The sequence below is a fragment of the Symsagittifera roscoffensis genome, chromosome 9, assembly GCF_963678635.1.
Source record: "Symsagittifera roscoffensis chromosome 9, txSymRosc1.1, whole genome shotgun sequence".
Lineage (NCBI taxonomy): Eukaryota > Metazoa > Xenacoelomorpha > Acoela > Convolutidae > Symsagittifera > Symsagittifera roscoffensis.
The window spans coordinates 35884228-35910595 of NC_087070.1; the positions used below are offsets into that span (position 1 = coordinate 35884228).

Genomic DNA, 26368 nt, shown 5'->3' on the forward strand with positions numbered 1-26368 from the left:
CGTAGTGTGCTGAGTTTTTTCATCAGATGCGACGCCTCGCCCGATGCCCAGGGGGGCAGGTTACGGCGGTTTTTAGTGATGGGCGGAATGTGTTTCGATACTATACTATACAACCACTCATACCATGAAGTCAAGAGGACATCCACATTGCTGTAGCAGTAGCCAGTGAAAGGACTGTTGATAATTTCTATTCCGATGAGATCCCAGTGAGCCTTATGGTATGAGAACACGTTGAAGTCCAGATCGATTAGTTGACGGGCTGGTGGCTTTGGAGGAGCATATTGAACTTGTAAGAGGATTGAGTACGGCTGATGGTCGGAGCACTTCTTGAAATCTACTGAGTGTGCGATTCCGAAGGCTTCGTCAACTGCCGTATGGATTAGAGGCGAGGTATTATTGATGAGGAAGACATCCAGCATGCAGGAGTTGTTTGCCAAAGTTTGTTGATAGTTGAATTGAACCAAGAGTTCCAGGAGCTCGGATTCGTATGCGTCTGTTGAGACCATGGTTGACCAATCGGTATGTTTCAGGTTTATATCGCCAGCAACGATAACGTGCTCGCAGTTGTGTTCCATTTTGTGGTGTTGCAGTAGTAGCAGGAGGTGTTTGATAGTGCTCACGTTGAGTCTATAGGAGCTCTCGTCAGGAGCTGAATAGACACAACAGAACAGTAGTGGACTGGTTGTAGGTGAGGACTGTACCAATGAGGCAACGCAATCAGGGTTATCTGATGTGTCGAGATGAGTCGACGAGTAGGGGTGTCGGATAGCCAACAGAACGCCACCATGTTTGGTGGAACTGTTGGCAGTATGCGCTCGGTCCGTTCTATAGATAGTAAAATCTGTGAGAAATAAGGCGCTGTTAGTCACGTGACTAGTTAGCCAAGGTCTCAGTTATACGAAGAATATGAAAGTCTGAACTGGTTGAGGCGTTGGCGAAAGCCATTCTTCGCTTAATGTCCAACAAACTTCGAGCATTGTATACAAGGACGGACATTGAGGCATTGTTTAGTCATTTGGATTCTGATTCGGACTCTGTGTCTGCGGTAGGAGCAGGCAGAATGGTCCAAACTTTGTATATTTTCCTTTCTAGCACAAGGTTTCTCAGTCTGATGCTACTGGGCTCTGCGCCCCCATTGATCATTACTCGCCGTTGCTGCAGCAGGAGGTTCTCTTTTTCAAATTCACTTGTTGTTAGTTCGGGAGACACAAACACTTTTTTGTCGTAATGCTTAAGTTTCGATAAAGAAAGAAAGATGAGTCTTCGGTCGCAAGCATTGTTTACTCTCGCCATTATGGTTCGATCTTTGCCTTTAATATGATTGCCCCTTCTCTTGATATCTGTTGCTTGGCATGCCAGGCCCAGGTGCGAAAAGATTTTGTTCACTTCTACTTGATCCGCCTTGAAGCGCAAGGCGGGATCTCTGTTGACCAATTCAGGAATTCCTCTTATTCGGATACCATTGAGTGCGTTGCCAGTAGATTCTTTCTGTACGTTTTTCTTTGTCGCAGCCACCACAGGGTGTGGGGCTGCGCAAGTAGCGAGGGTGTTGGTAAGGACCTCAGAATATTTCTTCAGTTCAACTTCGGTTTGCGTTTTGAGAGAGTTTTCAGCTTTTTCCATTTGTTTTTGAATTGCTTCTATAGCAGAAGATTGCCTGGAAACCACAGAAATAACCAAGTCTCGTTTGCCATTGCTGGAGCATTGATTACACATCAGGAGGACGTTGTTTCTTAATTCTCTTAACTTTTTTAGTAATGTTTCTGAGAACCCAGTGCATTTCAGGGTCCAGTGCATTGAATTTCCACAAGTCAAACAAACAAACAAACAGTTCAACTCCGTCCGCTAGCGTATGGTTGCATTTGTTGCAATTAGGATTCATATTGGCTGAGCGATGTAGTTCAGTTGGTAGCCCGTCTGTCCTTCGGTCGTGAGGTCCGGGGTTCAAATCACACCAACGCCGTTTTTTTTTGGAGAACGAAGATAAGCGGAAAAAATATTGGTGAATAGTAGATGCAATATGATGAATAGATGCAATATGATGCAATTTGCTTCCCACTCCGAATGTCCGGGTACGCTGTTCGCAGTGGCCAGTTTTGTAAGTCAAGCGGATTGATTGTCGGTGGCCTCGGCCATTACTCTGAAACTATTTAATAAGTATCTCGTAAAATGCACTAAAATCAAAATCGTTCGATGAAAATTGACTGAAATTTATTTACTTCAAATCGACTTCAAAGCTATATGGAAAAAAATGACTGTAGTTATTAATCAATATTCTCTTATTTCGATCAAAGTCTTTTCGTTTTGCGTAAGCAATTTTGTAGCTGCTGCTTTGTCTTAAAATTTTCGGGAACAAGTTCGTTATTTTTTGTTCAAAAAATGTCACAATTATATAAAAACTGTCAGTCGACTTAGATGAATCTTAATTTCACTGATTTGCGCTGTCTCCAAACCGCCTGGCTTTTTTTGCAAACTTTATTTTGAAGCTGCAAAGCAAAACTTTTCTTCACTGATAATTTCATTTTGTGAGAAATATGAAAAAAAAACGAAAAAAAAGATGAAAAACAGTCAGTGTATTTGAAAGTTTTGAAAGTTTTTGCTTTTTTGCTGGTCCTGGTTGGGTTGGTTTTATATAATGTAAGGATGCTCAAAGTAGAATCGAAACGGGTTTTTATTGTTGTGTTTTCGAGATATTAAAAAATCCACATGAAAAACCACAGCTCCGTTATCATTTTCATGGCATTCCGGGATGCATATTCATGTGTACTTACAATTCAACTACACCATTTTGGTAAATTGTTGCCGGTTTCTTTGTCGAGTCTCCCTTGTTTTTCCACTCTCTCATTCGAAAGCACGTCGGGCCATTCGCATACGATGATTCATTCTTTTTACTGGATTTTTTACGCATGGTTACTGGTGTGTTTCTGATACTTATATAAGGCCACAACTTTCGGCTCAGTTTGACGAGGATTTGAGGCGGATGGGTAATGTAGTGTGTATTACTTAGGGTTCTGTACCCGTGGATATTAATCACAATTATCGACATCCAGAGCGATACTGTTATAGTACCCAGAGAAAATAAACAATATTTGCTGACAACTGGAATTTGAAGGGAGTTTACAGGAATGTGGTCCGAAATGACGAGCATGTTTAAAGATAGAGCGAGGAAGATGGTGATTGCGAGCGAGATTTTCTCCCCGCTTTCGGGGGGCAGAAGAAACACTAGAATTGACATGGATGAAGTCAAGACAGTGGGCAGTATCATGTTCTGTTCGTAGAAGGGTTTCCGTCTCTCCAACACTAACGTGTACTCCAGCTGAAACGATAATAATAAATTGTTCTCAGTAGGACGATTTGTTATACTCATAAGTATATTTCATCATTTGCCGAGTATCGGAAGGACTCTAAAGGCATTACATTCTGTCAGAAAGCGCCGTATGTAAACGAATAAGAGATTAAACAAGGAGTAGCACAGAAAGTTCCGACCATATTAATTTTGATAAAATGTTCAAAATTGTGTTTTTCTGCGTGTAGAGAGGAGAGAAACGGAACGTAGCCTGGAAAATTTTTTACTGGCCTCAGTAAACTAGAACTATATAGAACTATCAAATTACTTTTAGCTTAAAAAGCATTCAAGCTTTCGGCACCTCACTTTGTGTTGCAAATTTTAAAAAAAAAGAAATCAAAAAAGGGAAAAACACATTCTTCGGCAAAGTTCTTCCTCACTTTCAGCTGCGGTCGGAGCAATAAATGCTGGATTAAAGGTGAATTTACTAATGCCGTAGTCTAATAAAACAGAGGTTTCAGGATCGAGGCCCACCTTAAACCGATCTTGTACCCAGAAAAATAGCAGAAGACTTGCATTTTTGTAACGATGAACGGCGCAGCAGCAGCTGAAATTTTCTGCTACTTGACTATCGGACAATAAATCGAAGTCAACTCTAAAAACTGTTTAAAAAATCTTCTTTTGTTTAAAACTTGGCTCTTTTCCATCCCCACTTCCACGTTTGAATTCCAAGTTTTTCACACTATTCTAAGGTTGCCATAGTCCAGTGATATTTGCAAAAGAATGCAAACTTACTATTGTGAACTCATTTGTTCTTCATAGCTTACATCGTAACATCACCCATTTAGCCTTAATAAGGCGTAACACAACTATATAAGAAAGAAAAATTGAAATGCGTGTGGGAGATGGAAAAAAAACCGGATTTTCTAAGACAAAGTCAATCAGCAGTAGCGTACCGAGGGAGTGGGGCGGGATGACCGCCTTCAGCCCCCCGCTTCAATTCTGGTTGCCAAATTTTTCCGAGCGGTCCTCCCTTTGTATAACTTTACATCCTTTTTTGGCTGACCAACCTCAAAAATTTTATAAAGACGCCTATGGTGCTAATATAACTAATTTCAAGGGGGGCGCCGAAAAAAGCAATTTTTTACAAAAATTTTCCCAAAAAAAAGCCCAAAAACGCCGTTTTTTGCCTGCTTATTGAAGACAATTTTCGAAAATATAGTGGGGTCCTTATAGTGTTGAGAGCTCGAAAAAAGGTCCCCACCAACCCTCAAACCCTTTACACCATCTGTAGACCCCTTTCTAACTAACCTCTGAAAAAGGCATTGGTGCGCCGGGGTAGGTCATGTTGTTGTCATTCACAGAGTAGGTTTCCAGTAGCTTCCACTCTGAATTTTCCAAATACTTTGAAAGGTCAATTCCGTTTCCATCCTCCTGAAAACAGAAACTAATTTTGAGTTATAGCTGTGAACTATTGTGCAAAACCTGAAAGAGTTCTAACACGCTTAACTGCCATTTGATGGTCGCAATTTTGAAATAACTCAGCACATGAAAGCGATATATACCATACTATACCAATGGTCACGTAACTTCTTTCGAGAAAAATCAATGATGACTCAAAGTCGTCAAGTGCAAACAACATACAAAATAAACAAGCGCTCAAATTGAAAGAACAATTCACTAATTTGTAAAGCGAGATGTCAACTTTAGCTTTAACTCTTTTACTTTGTTGATTGCGAAAATGTCTTGTGGAATAAGTTTTGCATTGATTCTACCTTCAAACTTAATTATTATTGTTTATGAAGACAGACCAAGTCAAATTGTGCTGAAAAAATGTATTAAACCGGTTTTCTACAACAATGCGCAACCCGCACAGCGTTTTTCGCGCCACCAATTACCGTTGACTGACATTTGGACCAATCAGAACTCAGCTGAAAACGATGACTCATCTTTTATGTCGGAAAACACTGAAGGTACGAAAAAAAATAACTCGTTATATTCTTGAAGCGATAGACTTATTCTTTAGCTCTTTAAATCAGGCAAGGGTCAATTGCCTCCTTAATATCCACCTCTTAACCAACCAAAGTCACCTTTTGATTTGAAATTTGCAGCTTCTATTTTAGATTGACCAATTTTTTTTCACTTTTGCTAAGACGCTTTCGAGGCTAACAAAACTAACTCTGAAGCGAGAGTGTGATTTAAAAAACGCAAAGCGCAAATGTCAGTATGCAATTTTGGCGATCAAATGCAATTTTTGCTCCTAAATAAGGCTATGTTCCATGTCCAATGTCGAAATTTTGCATCATCAATTTTCATGAAAACCTCTATCAATATCTTATTTGCCTGCTTTTTGATATTTTTTTATCCAGTCATTGGTTTTTGTATACAAATAAAATCCGTCCATCATAAGTTTATAAATAGGAAAGAAGTGGTTCAAAAAATGCCTTTTTCAAAAACCTAGGCACAGATGATAAATAGAAGAAGTATAGTGCAAGCGAATTACAAAACGCCGCGTTAGTAATTTCCGCGCCAAAAAAACTTTAAACTGCTAGACAAAAAAAGAGAAATTGTAACATAATACTATGCTTCACTGCAAATACTATTTTCTTATTTCAAGTAGCAAATTAGTCAGATTACGGCAGTCGAACTTTAAAAGAATTTGGAAAAAAATAGGCTAACAAAAACAAGTTGCTGAATAATGAGCGCAGAATGTTACAGATACAGTCAATTAGACAAAAAATCAAAAAAAAATAAGAGAGGCGCAAAAAAACTATCAGACCAAGTTATCAAAGGTTAATTATCAAAAAATAACATTAAGCGCACTTATGTCAAAAATGCAGACCAATATTTTCGACACAAACTTTTAAAAAAATTTTGGAATCCAAATCACGACCAATTCGGTTTTAATTTGATACCATACCCGACTCCCGTATGTGTTTTCTTTAGATAGACAAATTTCATCGGGAAAAAAACACCCTCATAGTTATTTCAAACTTCGTGAAGTGGTCGGAAGAAAAGTCATCTCATTTTAAAGGGAATAGAATTGGCTGTAAAATTAGTTCTCTAGAGGTTTGAATTATTGGAAGTTATCCAAAAAACCCATTTGCTTAAAACACCGTAGAATCGGCTCATTGCTCCAAACAGCGAAAACTTCGAACTGAATTTTCTCGACACTGCAAAGTTTTTAAGTTGCTTAAGCAGCTATCGTTGTTACAAATTGGATCACAATTGAAAAAGCGTCACTCTGATGTATTGACCTGAAAGTTGACCTTGTCTGATACCACTGAACATAAATAGCTTAAAGGGGTACTTAACTTAATTTGTACACAATTTTTTTGTCAATGATATTATAACTAAGTCCATAAGCGCGACTTTAAGCTCGCTATATCTTTAAAGTTTTCTTGGGTTGGGTGAAAACTGTTCGTGAACGTTTTTGATGATAGGTTTTGAGTTTTCATCTAGGAAATATTTTCTATGTTAAAAGCAAACTTGGTAAAAGTAGCTAGTCTTACGAAGGGGGGATAGGGCTACTGCTTCTGTCTTGTGAAATAAATTTGCTTTATTTTAGGGGTAGCTGCTTGCTCGAGTGAAGTGATCGAGTTGGGGAGCAGAGTAGCATCCATTGCATGTCAACAAGATGCCGTGTTCATTTTGTTAGAACGAGGAGTTGTGATTAAACACGATCTCCAGGTTTGTAACAACAACAACAAAACATTTCTACTGCCGTGTGATTATCAAAGCGACTTTAGCATGTTGATCTGGTTTCTAATCTGGTTTCAAATCCAGTTGACCTGGTTTCCAATTCAAGCCTTCGGAGCCCATAGAGAATCATCTGTTCGCTACAACTTAAAAGCTAAAATTTTGTATTTTAAGATGAATTGTGACTCTTTGCGTTGACTTTTTAAACTAGGTTTTTATAATTACTGAAAGAACCTGAATAAAAACTAACCTAAATTGATCATATTTGAAATTAGGTCAAATCTGAAAACTTTCGATATTTTTCAAATTCCACTACTTCAAAGTTCTAAGAAATAAGTAAACACCACTTTTGAAGCTCAAAATCAAGCACAACTTTCTCGAGACATTACTTAAACCGAAAGTCGAATTTGCGCCTTATTAGACAAATAAATTTAAAACCATTCCGAGGAAGGATGAAAACCAAACCGTCAAAAAAAAATTAGCTTGAACAAGTTTTCAACTTTTTCCTGAAAAAAAAAACAAAAAATTTTTTTTTTTAAATTCATAGTCAAAAACAGAATACAAATTTAATCAATACGCCCTATTAAAGTATGTTTTAAAGGTATAAGGAGCTTCTTTGTTTTCCAATTAAGGCGGGAAAGAGTGAAAAATGGCTGACAAATCCACAAATTCTAATATCGCATCTAAAACCAGAAAAATGGGAGCTGATGAATTCTACTTTGGGATTTTCATCAAGTACTGCAACACCACGGAGTTCCAGGTCCAACTCGCTCAGAACCCCCGATGAATTTCTTGATTTGAGTTCGCTCGGATTGGATGATAATTTAGACAGAGCATTGTCACTGATGTCAAAATTACACGGAGCTCAAGACGATGTTCTGCTTATTGCGATTTGCATGAGGCTCAAATTGGATATGACTTATGATCACGAGGTCCAGGGATCAATCCCTGTCTATGACTCACAGGTATTTTATCTTTTAAAAGTTGAAAATAGTTTTTTGAGCAAAGCTGATGAAATATTTTCTCTTTTCTAGCTAGTGCTTCACAAATTTTCAATGAAGGAAAATGTCCTAGTGAGCAGTCAAATTTTGGGTAAATATACAAATTATTAGCATATACAAAAGAAATGAGAAAGAGGCAAAATCAATTTATTTTATACGATTATTTGTTCAAGCAACCGAAATTCTTCCATGCGAAATCCTCTTCTCGAAAAGTTTCATAATCTGCTCATTCGTCCAACTGAACTATTTCAATAAATTCATTACTGTTCAATCTCTTTTCAACCACCAACAAAACCAATCTCAAAATACCGATTCTGAAAAACAGTTCAACTCTTTCGTTTGGATGCCCAAATATGGATGTGTGGTGAAAGGAGATTCGATGGAGTTTTCCATTCAAATGGAGCTTTCGAAATTGCTGGATATGTTTGGAGAAGATGTTGATGGCATACATGGTATAGAAGCAGTGAGAACCAACGCAGATTCGGATTTGATAGCGGTAGTTGACAAGGTGAGAACAAAAAATTGGAAACTTTCAATAAGACCAGGGCAACTGAAAAATTAATTGCATTTTGAAAACTATTTTTAAAACTTTGAATTTTGCAAGAAAAAAAAAGATTTCACGAGCAAGCTCTCTCATCTTCAAAGAAAATTTATAGTTGACTAAAATTTATAAAAAAAAACTAGGCTAGCTCAATTAGAGTAATCTGAGTCAGTAGTTATTTTTATTTTACTCCGAAACAAAAAAATTAATTTAAAAACTAAAAGTCATTCAAGTTTTTGTTTTTGCGTAACTTGCCTTCCTTTTAGCAAATGAAATTCTATTGAACTAAATATGAAATAAAAAAGGAAACCTGGGAAACTTCAATTTGAAAACGATCAGTTTTTAATATTTTAACCAGAAAGAGCAAATTTTAAAAACATGATTAAAAAAGCATATGAATCAAATATGATCTGTTAAATGACACAATAAAATTACGGGAACCGGAAAATGACAAAAAGAAACTAGTGTAGCCACTTCCTATGCAGGTAGCTGGAAAATTTTTTTCCACAAAAATTTATTTTAAAAATTACAAACGAAAACTATGCTTAACATAAAAAGCACTGGCTCCAATTGATCTCAGTTATATTTTAAGATACCCATGACAAAAAAGTTTTTCAGTTCATTTTTTTGTTTTTTTTTGGAACTTTTCGCGAGTTGATTACGCTAGCTAAAGGTTCAAATATAGTTTTTCTTACAGCTTACAATGAGTTTTCTGCTTAATGAAATGCTTTTTGCTCTGATTGATTGCCTAACTGGTTTTTTATTGGATTAAAAATCTAAGTTTTCAAACCAGTAGTGAAATTGATGCAGGACACTGCATACATAGATCTTGCCATGAAAGTTATAACAATCTTATGAAAACAAAAACTTGGTGTGTTTTTTTTCTTGAAATTGAACTCTGATGTAAGAATGTAAAAAGTAAAAAACTTTGGAAGATACAGATTCTAATTTGAGATTTTGATTTATTGCTTACTAGATACAAAATTTTGCTAACATTTTCTATTCAATCTTACAAGAAATCAGAGCCGTATAAGAAAATAAATTGTACTTTAACCAGAGTACCGATGTCGCTTTCATTGCAAGTTGTCGCTTTCCCTGAACTTTGCGAGGTGTCTTTTTTGCGAAATTTCTTGAGTTGTCGCGGTGCCAGTCTTTGTCACCCCAGCTTGTCCCACTTGTCAGCTTGTTTTATGCCAACTTCCCCAAAATTACGATAGTATGAAACTCATTATGTTGAGGGCATCGGTACCCAAGTTATAGAACAATTGGATTTCTTATGCGGATCTTACATTTTGTTAGAATAAACTGGAAATGTTTTGGCATTGCTACAACTCGAAATAAAAAATAACTTGCAAAACTTGGGGAAAGCGGCAACTAGCAAGATTCGAAAGTTCACTTGAAACTTTAGAATTTCGGTTTAAGGTTGTTGGAGGTTGGTGCGCTACGCGCGCGTTGCAGCTTCGACGCGATAACCGGCTCTTAATTCAGTATAAATTCCTACCCTTGGTTCGCAAGTCCGCAATACTTGACGCGACTGCGTCGGTGTGTTTTGCTAGTTGTCTTTTATTGCGAGTTGTCTTTAATTTAGAATTGTCTTTTGTTGCGTGTTGTCGTATTACGGTAAAATCTAAATTCTTAAAGTGATTACGATCAAGAATATTTATTGTCTGTGCAAAAAAAAATTTCACTGTCATTTAAGGAAAGAAAAAACGAAAATTTTCATGAAATTTATTACACCCTGTGAATTTCTGGAAGAATGTAATTGGACCTGAGAAAATTTTTAAAAATTTTAGTGAAATTTTGACAAAGGAGATGAGCGTTGATCTTAGGTGTTAAAAAAGTTCTGAAAAAATAAATAAATTATAAAATTGTAACTAACACGGTTTTCTGGCAATGGCAGGATTAGCAAATTAATTTAATTTTTCTCAGCATTGAGTAAAACCATTCGTATCAAGAGTTAAAGGGCTTCAACATAAGGTATCACTCGAGAAGCTTTTATCTTTTATAGAAGCTTGTATCAAGAAGTAATCTATTGCAAGTCATACGGTATAACAAATGGGTTGCATGTTTAGACTGGAACTATCTCTATAAGTGAGTTCACTTTCAATTCAGTCCTGGAAACAAAGTCTGTCATCGTCGCCCGAGTGCCTGTGAACTACTCTAACATCGGGTTACATGACTCAAATCGCATGCTGATCTCGTACGATGACCGAGTTATCTTAATCCAGACAGAAATTCCAGTTTCGGCTCCACAAAAGTTTTCCTTGCCTCTCCAAAGATCAAAAGGCACCCAAAATGACGAGGACGTTCAGGTTACGGTTGCGAAAATGGATATTTCAGATTGCATTATTCCTAGACAGCCAATGGTTTCAGGGTCTACTGAAACTCTACGGAGCTTGAAACTGATTCAAATTGGGTTTCCGAACGAGGGCGATGCTCGAATTCTTAACTGTTTTGTCAGTTTAGAAAAATCAGAACTAGAAAAGGAATCAAAACTCAACCGAGCTAGAAATTTGATCGATTCGGAAAATGTTAACGTAAGTTTCATTTAAAAGTTAATGCCAAGTTGTTGGCAGGGGCGGATCTAGGATTTTCTCGAGGGGGGTGGGGGGGGGGGGGGGGGGGGGGTGGCTTTTCAAAAAATTTTTGAAAATTTTGACGACCTTTTTTTTAGGTCGACCAAATTGATTTTCCGAGCTCTCCTAAAGCAGTAAAAAGACGCTGTTTTGGCCAAATTTCCTGCGCCGCTAGCAAATTTTTTGAAAAAATAGGTCAAAGTTTTTGGGAACTTTTTGGAAAATTTTGACAAAAAAATCCGCGTTTTTTTTTGGCGCGCGCTCCCCTCAAAGTTAGTATATATTGGCGTCAAAGGCGCCCTTAGAAAATCCGCCCCTGGTTGTTGTCATAATTCTTTTTGGTCAACGAGCTGTTTTTTCACTCATGTGCGTACTTAAAAACCGTGTCGTAAATTCGAATCAACCATAAGCACCGTTATTTGAACAACTAAGTTTTTCAAGGCCACCAATATTGCAAACAATTTGGCAATGATATCTGAAATTTTCAAATTGATTGAAAAAAAAAACGATCGAAAGCGCAGATTTTTTTGGTTCTCGCAATTATAAAATTTAAATGATTCGTTTTTTTTTTTAATTTTCAGGTTGAAGATTTGCTTTGGATCACAAGACGACTCCAAGCTGAAATCTCAAGTGATGAATTGAAGAACTATCTAGAAAATTATGTCATCAACAACGCTGAAAAGCTGAACGAATCAATTGCAGAAGTCAGTAAGTATATACCCATGTATCGCTTTCAAAGTTAAATACTCAATTAAACAGCATTGTCGTAAGTTTTAGCCCCAAAGTGAGGTTCGCATTCAGATGCTTTCAATTCTACTAAAATTACTATTATTTTTAATGTAATTTTTGAAAAAAGTAGGATAAAATCAGGGCGGATCTAGGATCTTCCTAAACAGTGGCGGGTTTCGAAAAAAAAATCAAAAAGTTTGTCTACTTTATTTTCACGAACAGGCCAGAAAGGCCGTTTTTGACCAATAAAGCTGCATTTTTCAGGCAAGCACTCTCATCAAACTTAATTATATACCCTTGATAGAATTTTGTGTTTTTGTCGAATAATTGCTTGGTGTGATTTTTCTTCAGCCAGTTTTTGACTACTTAACCAGCATCCTTGACCAATTTTTTTTATATCATCTGAACCTGAAAATTATGGGGGTTTGACAATTCTGAACAAAGTTACAAGGTTTGCAAATTGAATTTTGAGATAGTATTTTTGCAATAAATTTCCATTTTTTATTAACGCGTAGTGTAGCCAGCAAAAAATCCGGCTCAAAAATTACTCTAAAATTAATTGAGGCATGTCAAAGGATTTAATGAGTGCAATAATAGAAGCAAGATTTACTGCTATGTTTTAATTTTTGCTCGCTGGAATAATTTTTGCGTTAGTTTAAAAAATATCATTTTTTGCAACTGTTTTTTAGTTTTGTTCCAAAAAAATATTTGATTTGTGCAGTAATTTCCTAAAAATTTTTGAGACTGGCAAAAATGCAGCAACAAAAACGCCAAAACTGCTGAGCAATCTATTTTTTCTATTGTGCAAGTCGTATATATGATCTCTAAATAATTACTTACAACTTTTGAAAAAATTCATCAAAGAACAAATAAAAAATTTCTGTAGTCCCTGATTTTATTAGCTATTCATGAAGTGAGTTTCAACAACTGCAGTGCTTTTTGAAAAAGATTAAACAGCCCAAACTTCTCACTTTCAGTGTATTGAAAACAATTAACAAAAATTTGCAGAATTCTAACACAAAAAAGAGATAATAAAGTTTGTCAGTAAAACCAATAAAAACCTAAAAAGTTTAAGTCGAACCAGACTGATTGTATATCAAGGTGATGCCCTGAATGTTCCGACGAATTTCTGAAGTTGCTTGAAAAGTTTTGGTTGAAAACGGACTAAATTTTTTCCATTATTTCTTCATTTTATCCCTCACACGCTGCGTAAAGTACTGGGAGATATATTGCAAGTCTCCTATACTAAAAATAAGAGCAAACTACTTGCCTCGCTTCAATTTAATTGGAACAATTTAATTCGCCGTTCTTGCTCGTTTTAACGGTCGTTACTGATGAGTTTGGCCAATTTAGCGATTTTCAAACTCCTAATTTTTTTTAAAGAAACAACAAAAGTAATCACTCGTGTTTTTTTTTTCTTTTGAGTCCGGGAATAGAAAAAGTTTTACAACTTTTACAAGATTTTTTTTGTCAAAAATGCTCAGTTAAAAATTCGAAAACTGACAAAATAAAAAAACTACCCCAAGCATAATTTTTCCTCATTTTCTTTGCAAGTGGAGACATTGACTGAACCAGTGTTACGCTAGCGAGCAGCTAGTGTTTTAGTATGAATCTTCTTTTACTGATTTAACTCACAAATGAAAGTGTTCATTAAAAGGGTTCACTTTTTGTGCCTTTTTGCTATATCACGATCTGAAGCATTGGAAGTTTCATAGCATCTGTTCTCTGCTTTTTTGTGGCTAGTGATTGTGAAGTATTAAGCGTGCGTGGCCACGTGATTAGTGCGTGAGACTCATTTCTAGGTTGCAGTAGGTCGTAGGTTCGAGTCCGCGACGTTGCCGAAATTTTAGTAACTCGAGGCTTATGTTTACTTTTTCTAATTAAATTTTTCAGAACTCTATATATGCTTTTTGTCGTATTCTCGCTAGTGTTTGTAAAGCACTGCTTTGTCTCCTGAATATTTTTAGGCTAATAAACAAAAGCAGAGTACCCTTGAAACCGTTTTCAAAATTTTTCGGAGATAATTGTTTATTTTTGTCTTTTTTTCTTTAAAGAACTTTAAACATTTTCTATGTGCAGCCATAAATCTAGCAAAATGATTAATTGACTAAGGTAGACATAAGTTTTTTAAAACCAACATTTAACCGCGAAAAAAAATCAAGAAATTCCGAAAAAAAAAATTTCAGTATCTTTAGATTTTCAATTTTGAATTTTTTATTATTTAAAGAATCGCATAAAATCAATTCAGAAGCGCGTTTTTTTAGCCCTGCACACCTGTGCTAATTGAGTGTGTACTTTGAGCTCTACTTGAAAAATGTTTTAAAACAGCAAGATGAAAAAATTCAAAAACTTTAAGAGCCAGGTTGCAATATATTAACGAATTTTAGGTTCTTTCTACCAGTTAAAACACACAATTTAAGTTTGCAAAACTTCACTAGATTCATTACTTTTTTAAAATTCGTAAGAACTGCAGAAAGAATTGTTTTTTTCTCATAGTATTAGGAGGCACTTTGAAAATTTGGAATTTTGTTATTTTTACAAGGAAATATTTCTTTTTGTCAACAATCTACTTTTTATTTTAGATTCTCTGCAATTTTTCAAAATCAAAACAGTCAAGAAAAGAAGATTTTCTAACAAGCAGATCTCTCGAGAAAACGAATTCAGACGAAATGATTCATCGAGGCAGAAAATTACTTAAAACTAGTCGATATTTTTTTAATTTTAATTTCATATGTTCAAAAGAAGTTTTTGTTTGATCTTAGGCAAATTCAGTCGGGATCAGCAGAACTATCAAGTCGAAGACGAGCTACACGACACTATAGCCGACTTGGGCTACCAGATGAGGAAACTGGTTTTCGGCTCAAACTACAATCTGATTGCGAGATACTTCAAACTGATGGAAATCGAAGGCATGTTATGATGGCTCTAATTAAAACTGAAAATGCAAACATATCATTAATTTTTTGCCGTCTTCCATTGAAGTCTTTCTTATTTATTAGAAATACGTTTCACTTTTTTGAAGCTCGGAACAAAAATTGAGCCTTTTTCCATTAGCAATTTTGCTGTTTAGAATCTAAGCCGAAAGAGCTCCTAAACGAAATCTTCACAATGATTCGCTATGAATCTCTTCTTTGTCAACAAGATTCGACCAATCAGAGCACAGCTGACTTAGACGACGAGGAGTCCAGCAAAGGTCGAATTTCTATCCAAGACTTGCAGAAACTTTTCGTTTCGGAAGAAGACGAAGTTTTTGCAGGTCGTCTGAGGTCAAAAGCAGACATTGCAGTCTTGCCTTTATTCGAAATGACCTGTCGGATAATTGAGCGGCTGTCTCAATCGTCTGAGTCACATGAAGCGAAAAAATTTATCCGATTTGTAGTAGACTCTATCAATAACAACAAAGAAACGTCGCTGTTTCAAAAAGTATCTGAAGAAAATTTGCTGAAACGTTTAGAGAGAATCAAAACTGAGAGCTCGAAAACAAAGCCAATATTGCAGGGAGTGAAAAAGGTTAGTAAAATTATGATTTCGTTTTATAGAAGAATAATATTGACGGAACATTTCTAACCAATGGAAAAATTCTAACTCATGGAGTTTCTAACTGGAGGTAATGGTTCCCAAAATAACGTACAAATTTTAAATGAAACAAAAACTATGTACACTGAGTCATCCTTTGACAAGCTCAGCAAAAATTTAATTATTGAAAATCTATTTCAGATATCGCAGGTGACCAAAAGTGTTCCAGATGATGAGAAAAGCTATTCAAGTCTATTACGGCAAATCACCCCGGAACTTAAATCAGAAAACAGTCAGGCAAGCAACATGACAATCGCCGATTTGCGGCGCAAAGCAAAAAAAGATTTGAACTTTAAATGGTAGCCAATGCATATCAGTTATGAAGTTTGTTGCTTTCTGAAATTTGTTGCTTCATAAAGTACTTGCCCATGAAAAAGTAAAAGGTATTAAAAATAGAAATATTTTGGGGACCAATTTAGCAACCCCCCCCCCCCCTCATTCTCGCGTCGGGGGTGATAGTTCAATAGGTACTTGAGACATGTTTATAACCACTTGGAAATAATCTGAATGGTATGAAAGTGGAACGCCAAAATGTACAATATCAAACCTCAAAAATTATATTCGGAGTGAAAAAAATCAATAAAATTGAAGCACAAAGTGACTTTTTCTGTCCTAAATGAAAAAAACTATTGCATACATTATTAAGGTGTTGCGGAGAAGAGTTTTAGCTATTCAGAGACAAATTAGAGCTCCAACTTTGGTAACTCGCTTTCCTCGATTAGGCAATGTTCGCCCAATTAATAATTTCAAAAAAAAAACTTGTAATTCTCGATTTTTTCTTTTTTCATTTTTTTTTCTCGATACTCAAATAAACTTAATTTCACTCGTTATGAACCCATCAACTATCTTTTTGCGTATGCTGACGTTTTTTGTAGCGTCTTACCGTTTATGGGGGGGATCAGGTTGCTCAATTGATCCAATATGGTACAAAGTTCAAAATTTAAAATAACGATTAATTTGTTGGTTTTAACTTGCACTGATTTAGTTGGCAAAACGTCATAGTTCAAAGACAATAGAAGTTTGCACAAAAAAGGAACGTGACAACAAAGCGGTAGTTATATTTTGGAAACTTATAAACGCTGTCAAGTGTCGATAACGAAATAACTGTCAGCCATAAAGAGCCAAAAAAATAAAGGGTTATGCATCCAATTTTCCTTTGATTGGCTGAAAAAATTGTTATAATGCGTTTAAAATTTTTGAGTTATCAGAACAAAATGAAATTTGAACAATTGTGAACAAAAGTTGAACAAGAACAACAAAATTAAACAAAATTGATCAAAAATAAGTTCGGTGAATTTTCAAATGTGTGGATAAACGGTTAAAAACGCTTTTCATTTTGTCAAATGCAAAATTTGCACAATTTTTCGAACTATGCTACATATCTCGAGCTTCTGTGGATTCATTTGTGGCATGATATTTTAAACCAGTTTTTTTTTTCTTCACACTATGTTTAATTAAAAAATTCAAAAATTCAATATTTAATTGACTCATTAGTAAAAAAAGATATAAAGCAGGCATCATGGTTAACTTTGACTTTTATAGTCAGAACAATATCGAAATTTTCATTTAATATTTTTAACAAAATTTTTCGTAGATTTTGTAACATTTTATTGCATTGCTTAAATGCAGAAAACTATTTTGACAATGATTATTTGACCTGAGGTAGGCCAAAGGAGTTTGATAATTGATTTCAATAATTTTGGATGTTCATTGAGCACGAATTTTTCAGTTTTTTGTTAAAAAGCAGCAAGTGGAGCAAAATGACCTCGCTCAAACGTCATTCCAAATAAAATTCAAGTAAACTATTTGATCCAAATGTTTTGAAAGTAGAAGAAAAATATGGAAGCTTGGATGTCTGATTCAATGTGGGGGAAGATTTGGAAAAATAATTTTCTATGGTTTATTGGTTTTTTAACGAAATTTTTAACCAAAACTTACCTGTGGCTTTGCCCTGATATTAGGATAGATTGGATAGAGATGCTAAATATATACTCGAGATGCCTAATACATGCCGAATGAACTTTGAGAGCAAATGGAGAGATAAAATGAAGAAAATGGAATAACTATATATATTTTTATTGTTGTATCTATTATAACAAAAACTTTTTTTTGAATGTGCCCTGAGGTCCTGTTGGATCACTCAAGGCTTTCCTCTGATACACGAGCAGTTTTTTTTGTAGGAATAACCATTTTGCGCCCATAAATTAAGAATGACTGGCGATCTCTTCCTGTTCTTCAAATTCTAGTTTAAGGTTTGGACGGTTGAAATATTTTGACTTTTAGTCGTACTTGTAATGAATCTCTAGATGTTTCAACCTAAGTAATGAAAATCTTGTAAGTTAGGAAACATTTTCCAAAAAATGACCTGATTGTGGTAGTTTATAATTCAGATCAAACTCGATTTTTCAGCGGAAATTTTTTTAGCATCAGAAAAATAAAAACATTTTGCTCTCAAATTCAAAAAAAATGTATAATTTACCTTTGATCAGTTTTGTAAGTTAAGTGAGTTTTTACAAGTCAATTTGGGATAATTAATGCGCGAGAAATAGTACGCCTCAGAAACCATACTGAGGCACTTAGCATGGTGGCAAGGCGTTCACTTTGCAAGCGTCAGATCGAGTTTTCGATCCCATGTGATGAGGACGAATTCTCTCTCGACCTCTAGCTTCAGGAATACCCTAGCCTGACTAATTTCCGTTGCAATAGTGGTACCACGTGAAAGTTCTAGACCCAAAAAAGCGGCCTTGAGTCGCAAAAAAAGAGCTTCGCTCAACAAAAAACAAGGTCTGGAATGTGGTGAGAGAATACAAATGAACTACCCTACACAGGACTTTTAAGGCCTACTGATAGCTTTTCTGCGATTCGCAGGAATTACTTTATTTTTCCGACTTTTGTAACAAAAGTAACGGAATATTTGTGCTCGGGGTGTTTTTTTTTTCAGACAAATTTCGACTTTTTAGCTGGCCAAATTTGACGGAATTTTTTTATATCATTCAAAAGGTATCGTTGTCTTGAGCTTAAATTTGAAAAGTTGTCTCACCTGTGATATTTTTTTGTAAAGTTATTGAGGTTTAAATTTTGCCATCTTGGCCAATTTGAGACAATTAACGCGCATTGTATTTCGCACTATAAACGCGTAAGCGGATATTTATTGTTCCGACTTTGGATACGAAAGTAACGGAATATTTGTGCTCGGGGTGGGTTTTTTTTCTTCAGACATATTTCGACTTTTTAACTAGCCATTTTTGACGGAATTTTTTAATATCATTCGAAAGGTATTGTTGTGCTGAGCTCAAATTTGAAAAGATATTTCACATGAGATCATTTTCCGTAAAGTTATCAGGGTTTAAAGATTGTCATTTTGGCCATTTTGACCAATTTGGGACAATTAACGCGCGATATAATTCGCGCTATTAACGCGTAAGCGGAGATTTAATCCGTTTTAGAAATCGTTCCAAAATGGTTGAAAGAAGCTTATTTGCCATAATTTGATTTGTACTATCACTTTGTATTTTATATGGCGTTTGGGGGATGATTTTCACAAAAAGCTCAAATTAAAAAAAAATCATTTTTTATGCTATTACTGCTGCATAGATCTTAAAAAGGCGGTCGGAACATTCAAGGCTTCGCCCTGATACAAGCAGTTTTGTTCAAAATTTAAAATAGATGTAAATAATGTGTCAGTAGTTGCTAAATGTATTTTTTGTAGAACATTCAGTACTGTCAGAACATTCAAGGCTTCGAACAGTTAATGCCCTGATACGAGCATTTTTTGTATTTCTAGGCCCACCATTTTTGATCATGGTTTTAAATGACCATTAAACTGCTGTAGAGTCATGTGAAACCCTTTAAATCGGTTCCTGCACAAGCTAACTCGCGACCCGAAATTGCAGAGGGAGCGAAATTAGAAATTACTGAGTGGTAAATATTTATCTTTCACATGTATATTTCCAGCTGTAAGTAAAATTTCGACCCGCCTTCAAAAAAAACACTGGCTGGATTGAGACATGACAAGTATATCCAAATTTTAATGCAAGATACACCAAATTAAAACTTAAAGCTATCAAAACAAGTACAAATGATGGTGCATTATTATGACCAGCCCCTTTAAATAAGATTAGTTTTGGAATTTTATTATATTAATTTGGGAATGTAGTGGCTTTAGACCACCTTAAAACCATAGCCATGTACCATAATATAATTTACTGCTCTCAGGCGTGGCTAATTTTATCAACAAAACAGTTTTAACAAGCCTTTCACCATAAAAGCAGAGGAATATTGTTGCAAAATTTGTATAGTGAAGCTAATTTATTATCCCAGCTTTTAAAATGTTAATGTTAAATCTTAATGGCATCATCGATCATGTTTTGATTTGTTACGGTGACTATATTCACTGACAAAGTTTAGGGACCAGTTTAGGCAAATGGCGTGAAATTTTACTTTTGTGTTTGTCTAGTCAACTTTAAATTTGTACATGTCACTAATTAAATCCATGTGGGCGGTTAAAGACCGACTCGATTTTTTATTTTATAATTGATAATTTATGCTTACTTGGGGCTTTTCATTGTTGAGGTTGAGAGCAATACAACAAAACTGCTCGTATCAGGTCAAAGACCTGAATGTTCCGACTGCCTTTTAATGTCTATGGAGCAGCAATAACGTGGTTTTTTTTTATTTGAGATTTTTTGTCTCGAATTGCGCTGAATATATCGCGCGTTAATAGCACTAAAAATATCGCGCGTTAATTATCCCAAATTGGCTCAAATGGCAATCATTAAACCCCAATAATTTCATAAATTTTGATCACGGCTGAAATATCTTTTCAAATTTCAGCTTAAGACAACAATACCTTCCGAATGATGCTAAAAAATTCTGTCAAAAATGGCTTGTTAAAACGTCGAAATTTGTCTGAAGAAAAAACCAACCCGAGCACAAATTTTCCGTTACTTTCGTTACAAAAGTCGGACCAATAATTCGGAAACAGAAACATAGCACCCAAAATTGCGCACTTCTGTTACACAGGGGTACTAATAGCATTTTTAGTAATTATCGTTTTGAATCTTATTCCAGTGAAATGATAGAGAAAAAACTTACCATTTTGTTATGTAAAAGAAGACCTGAGGGCCGTTGAGCATGTTTACCCACCCCTTTTGCCACCAGTTTACGCCCAAGAATCGGATTTAGAGAGCTCGTCAGACGTTTTGTCGTGAGATTACTCGGGTTGATCTTTATACAAGAAAAATTCCTATCATACAGTTTCATATATGGAGTTTATGGAAAAATTGCTTGTCATACATTTTTCAGAGAAGACAATTGAGTGACAAGCATTTTTGCAATCAAAAGTTTTTCTCAACATTAGCTTAAATTGGTATGAAACTCAAAGAAAACCAATTGTTGGCAAGTTTAATTTTATGAGAGCCATTTTGGTATCAAAACTGTATGATATTCTTGATGTAAAATTGATGTAAAAAACTTTAAAACATTCCTCTGTGCCTAAAATACATTTCATGAAAAAACAAATTTGCTCGCAAAAGTGTAACTTTTTTGTCTATAGCTTAGTCTATTTTGAATTTTTTCACCCAGTAAAAAAAATCACAAGCACAATTTCTTTAAACCAAATTGTTTTTTTTTTGTTTTAACATGCTAAGATAAACATAATTTTGTAAGAAAAACAAGCTTTTTTTCTCATCCACCAAAATTTTCAAAGTTGAAATGTTTATTTATATACAAAAAGTTACTTTTTTGGCATAAAGTTTCGTGGAAAAAAAACGCTTTTTATGCTATTTGCATACTGATTGTCTTGCTCTACGAAATAGTATGAAATTGTATGACAAGCAATTGTATCCTAGTTTGAAATTGCAGATTGGCAATTTTTTGTCAACCCGTGTAAACACACAGTGTTTCAATATCGCTAAAATCTTGCCATCATCATGCAAGGTCCTGTGGAGACCATGCAAATCTTGCTAAGATCAAGCAAGTTTCTGTCAAATTCATGTAAGTTCCTACCGGGCTGACCAAAAAAGCTATATGAAAAATGCTAATATTAAACTTTTCATGCAATTCTATAAGTACAGAAAATTGCATGAAAGTTCTATCATTAGTGATTTTTCATATATGGAAACTGTAATACTAGCAGTTTTCCTTGAATCAAAAAATTTGATATAAAAAAAAATTATTTTTTTTCAAAATTATCAGTTTCTTACATTATAATTCAATTTTTTATATGAATCTTACATCTAAATTTGTTTGATTACAAGATATTTGTAAGATAAATGTATTGGCCTAATAAGATTCTTATAAGATTTTAAATTTTATTAAAAACCGGATATCAATAGACTGGTGAATGATTCGAGACCCACCACGATGTTTGACGGTGTACATACTCGTTATTTGCGGGTGAATAAACATTATCCAGTCGGAAATAAAACCAAAAAAATGCGCGTTTTCCTTAAGCAGGGGCACAATAGTGATTCTCCGTGATGAGCTGAACAACTCGTATGTTGCTTTTTATTCCTTGTAAATAACTCGTCTTAAAATCTTGTGAGGCGAAATTTCGTACTATTTTGAAAAGCGAAAACTCATCACAGACCATTTTTCCATATTATTGTGTAACTAATTCAAAATAAAATGATTTAGCAATTCACAGCAACCAAAAGGCTATGTCTTAGTGGTCGTACGACTCGATAAAAAAAAGTTTTGTGGAACCGCTGAGCCAAAAATTCTGATTAGCTTGCCTTGAGACCAACTGTCGCTTTTTCTAATTACGACGAATTGTCACCAACGACGGATTGTGGGCGTGTCTCGTGATTGGTGTTAGTGTTGTGTACTTACGCTTCGGTTGGTGGGGAGGATTGTGATCTTGTTGACCGGTTGACTCCATGAACCCACTTTGACCTTGCAGTCTTGTCTGTCATAGGGGAAGTCACTGATGTCTAACATGCAGATGGTCTCCAACATCAGGGGCGTCTCACATTTCACTTCTCCACTAGAAAAAAAAGTTAATTTTTAGTTTATACAAAAGATCAACAAAATAGTTTTACACAAAATACCTAAATTTAAATATATAGTGAAAAAAAACAATTGAAAAAGACATTTTGCTTTATACAACAACAAAAAATGAAATACTTTTACAGGAAATACTGGAACCTGATCTAAACTACATTTTATGATTGGATAAATTAGATATTTTACCACTGTAAAGTATTTAATATTAACCAATCATGATCCATCTAACTAACAACCCACTTATTTGTAAGTGCTGAAATCACTTGTGATTTCAGCACCAGAGAGATTTGAATTTAACTTAGAAATTAGTTGACTCTCCAAGCGAACTTCAGCAGCCGCAATAAACCAGTATACCCTAGATCTATTGAGCCTAGCAGAGACTAGTTAAACGACCTGAGACTAGATAGTATAAGAGTAAGATTAGGATCGGTATTAGACTAAGAAGTTGCACGAATCTATCCGGCCGAAAATAAGATAGCGTGACGAGCAGACGGTGTACCCTATCCGAAATTACTCTATGAGTTAACCACTCAATACTCAAGTTGTAAATTTAATTTGAATGAGAAAAGACGAGTTTGACATAATTTATTACGGTCATTTTTTCTGCACAACAAAAACAAAGAGTTCTGAATAGTTATTCATCGCCTCAACATTTGACGTGAAAATTTCGACTCCATTTTTACTCATTTTGTGAATAATTGGGAAAAATGATTATCGCATAGATCAATTGTTTGCAAGTATTAATCGTATATGAGCACCAAAAATTGCTTGCATGGGGTCAACGCCTTGATTGTCCCGACTGCTATTTTTACCTGATTTAATTTGTTTTTGTAGAAATGATTTCAAGAAAAAAACAAACTGTATTTGTTTCAAACTTTGTAAAACTTTTTTGGTTCCAATTTCCGTAAAATAAATTGTACCATAAAAATCTGGTGAAAGTTCCTACAAGTTTTGTTTTCATATTTTTTGTCTAAAAAAACCTGATTTCAGTTTAACACAATCTTATCCGGTTATTTTAAACAAGCACTTCATTAGCTTGCTTAGCAGAAAACAAAAAGAGCTGCAAATCCGAATGAGCTACAAAGCTACATGCGTAAACAAAAAACAATTCTTCAACATAATCAAATGTATCGCCAGATAACAGCAAGTTTTTGCTCCCTATTGAGAAAATGGTTTCAAAAATTATGAATCAGTGAAATGAGTGGATTAAAATGTTTTTTTTTCTTTCAAATACACTTTGCATGAGCATCATTTTTATGGTCTACCAAGTCTTTTCAAAAAGTTAGGTAAGAATACCAAAAATAATTGCCATGGCTGAATCATTCCGCCTGTCAATTTTCATAACAATCAGACAATGTGAACAATGATTTGGCTAGTCAACGTCAACATTGTGAGGTGAGGGGAAAGGAGAAAGACCCGACAAAGTTAGTCTAGTTGATATAATTACTTCTCAATGTTTTGGAAACTGAAGGTGAGGTTATTGTAGCAAAATTTTTGCAAATTTTATCTCAGAGCTGCAATATTGTTGAGATAGTTACAAAATGAAGATGAAAAGTATTGAACGAAACGCGAAACTGTTTTTTAACTTCCTTGGGAAGTTATTTAAAAACACATAGTCAAACTATGGTTGCAAAATGGGTCTATAAACCATACAGAGCAGAAAAATATAAAATAATTTTTTAATAAATAAATTTTTTAAATAAAATAAATTTTTTTTGTGAAAAATCGGAACTAATAACTTTTTGACGAAATTGAAATCCTTCAAATTGGACTGAAACTCGGTAAATAACAAAAGCTACATAGTTTTGAATCTATGAACTTGGATGTCTCAAAGTTTTCAATATTTGATCTATGGTACACTTCTGAATTTAAAAATATACTCTTTATAATTGAAACTCTACTGATTTGTTCTGCGACATTATTTTGTTTTTATTCTGACATTCAAAACAGTTCAAAATATTGACGTTGTTTTTGAATAAATCTTTAGAAACACCCGTACAATTTCCCTCGTCAATGGCTTACGGTGGAATTCCCACCCAACCACCATTTTAATTTTTAAAGCTTATTTCGTATAAAGTGTAAATTTTATTAACTCCATATTAATAACTATTTGAAACATAATTCAAAATTTTTTTGTTCAGATTTTTTTTACATGTTATTTCAAATTGTTTTGTCCTAAATTAAGGTTTTTCATTAAATTGATTTATGGGGGGGGGTTGTACGGTTGACGATACAATTTTTCATGTTCAAATAACATGTTCATATCAACCATTTGGGCTTCAAATCATAGAGAAACCTTAGGTACGATCATTTTACTTAAAACAAGACTGGCCGTATATCAGGGCAAAGCCTTGAATGTTCAGACTGCCCCTAATCTATATTTTAAGCTTTTTTTGAGAAAAAAATATTGAAAAACTATAAGTTTGGGACAATGTCTAAGAGTTTATGTTAAACTTTGAGTCGTACGAAATTAATACGACCCACTATCTAGCCTCAATTCAATTTGGAACAAAGTTGTTTGCGCGGGATAATTCGCCCTATATAAATAATTAGCGCTGCGTTTTAATGATAATGGATAAAATCTTCAAAGTGCGCATAAATTAGTCCAGGGCATGGCCAAATAGCCAGTTTTTTTTAAATTTGATTTCAGGAGTCAGTATTTTCAATCAGGTAATAATTTATTTGATCGCCAAAAATTCACTAAAAAAAACATCTCAAGCGTAAATATTCCGTTTTCTTCGAAAGTCTGAACATTAACAGGGGCTTAAACATGCATTACATTAATTTGAGATATCTAGATATTGCACTACATTTTCATTTTCTAATAACGAATACTATTAACTTTTTCTAATCCAGCTCAGAAGTCTTCCCATATAGAACCATAAATTTCATAAACTTAAAATAAAGCCAACAGACAATTCGAAAGAGTCAAAGAATGCAAAAAAAAATACTAAATGGTTTTTCAAAAAAAACCTCAACTTTCGAATTTTGAAGAAACAATTATATAGTTTTAAAGTTAATTGAATTTCAAGACCAACTTACGATTGACAATTTCGATGAAATTAACTCAAATTTTGATGAAAACTTGATCAATAGATGAAATTTTTGTTCCGCTGGGAAATCAAATAGCAAAATCCAATTCCGAAACTAGAAAAATATCACGTTTTCCCTAAACATTACCAATTTGAAATATCAACAACAAAAATAAACAAGACTGCTCGTATCAGGGCGAAGCCCCGAATGTTCCGACTGCCTTTTAAGGTTTTATGGAGCAGTAATAACATCAAAAAATTAAATGTATCAAAATGAATTTGAAATTTTTTTTCTTAATTTCGAAAATTTTTATTAAGATCATCCCCCACACGCCATATTAAGTACAAAAGGATAGATTTGGCTTCTTGTAACAAATCAATTAAGGCAACTAAGCTTCTTTCAACCAATTTGGAACGATTTTTAAGACGGATTAACTCTCCGCTTACGCGTTAATAGCGCGAAATATATTGCGCGTTAATTGTCCCAAATTGGCCAAAATGGCAATTTTTAAACCCCCATAACTTTACGAAAAAAGATCACAGGTGAAAAATCTTTTCAAATTTGAGCTCAGGACAACAATATCTTTCGAATGATATAAAAAATTCCGTCAAATTTGGCCAGCTAAAAAGTCGAAATTTGTCTGAAAAAAAAACACCCCGAGCACAAATATTCCGTTACTTTCGTATTGAAAGTCAGAACAAAAAGATCATCACGCACGTCCTTAATAAGAGTCTGCACTACGTTCCTGGAATCTTGAAAGTTGCATGACAGCTCTATGAACAGATTTATCCCAATATGTGAATTGTATAACAAGCATTTTCTAATAAGCTTATACACATACTTGTAATGGCATGACAAGCAATTTTGGTGTATGGAGGCAAAAACCATCTCCTATAACAATGTTTTGAGCGCCCGAACCTTT

The 26368-nt window shown here is 34.7% G+C and overlaps 2 protein-coding genes across 2 annotated transcripts in view; one reads left to right on the forward strand and one right to left on the reverse strand.

Moving 5' to 3' along the window:
• LOC134853870 (acetylcholine receptor subunit beta-like 2) overlaps positions 1–26368 on the reverse strand; it is an 83567-nt gene that overhangs the window by 4170 nt on the left and 53029 nt on the right. The window contains exons 3-5 of the mRNA XM_063869822.1: positions 22240–22393; positions 4598–4720; positions 2772–3316 (exon numbers count right to left, since the gene is read on the reverse strand). Of these exons, the coding sequence (XP_063725892.1) occupies positions 2772–3316; positions 4598–4720; positions 22240–22393 (822 nt within the window). The remainder of the gene's footprint in view (positions 1–2771; positions 3317–4597; positions 4721–22239; positions 22394–26368) is intronic.
• LOC134854344 (uncharacterized) lies at positions 4968–14752 on the forward strand. The gene is made up of 8 exons (XM_063870565.1): positions 4968–5259; positions 6855–6976; positions 7618–7950; positions 8020–8077; positions 8160–8494; positions 10600–11064; positions 11685–11811; positions 14595–14752. The coding sequence occupies exons 1-8, from the start codon at positions 5028–5030 to the stop codon at positions 14750–14752; spliced, it is 1830 nt and encodes a 609-aa protein (XP_063726635.1). The 5' UTR covers positions 4968–5027.

What these genes read in the sequence shown, in the direction of transcription:
- LOC134854344 (XM_063870565.1), top strand. Translation starts at nt 5,028, where the DNA reads ATGTCTTGTGGAATAAGTTTTGCATTGATTCTACCTTCAAACTTAATT. An exon ending in TGATTAAACACGATCTCCAG is followed by an intron (nt 6,977 to 7,617) that starts GTTTGTAACAAC and finishes TTTCCAATTAAG; the next exon opens with GCGGGAAAGAGTGAAAAATG. An exon ending in CGAATCAATTGCAGAAGTCA is followed by an intron (nt 11,812 to 14,594) that starts GTAAGTATATAC and finishes GTTTGATCTTAG; the next exon opens with GCAAATTCAGTCGGGATCAG.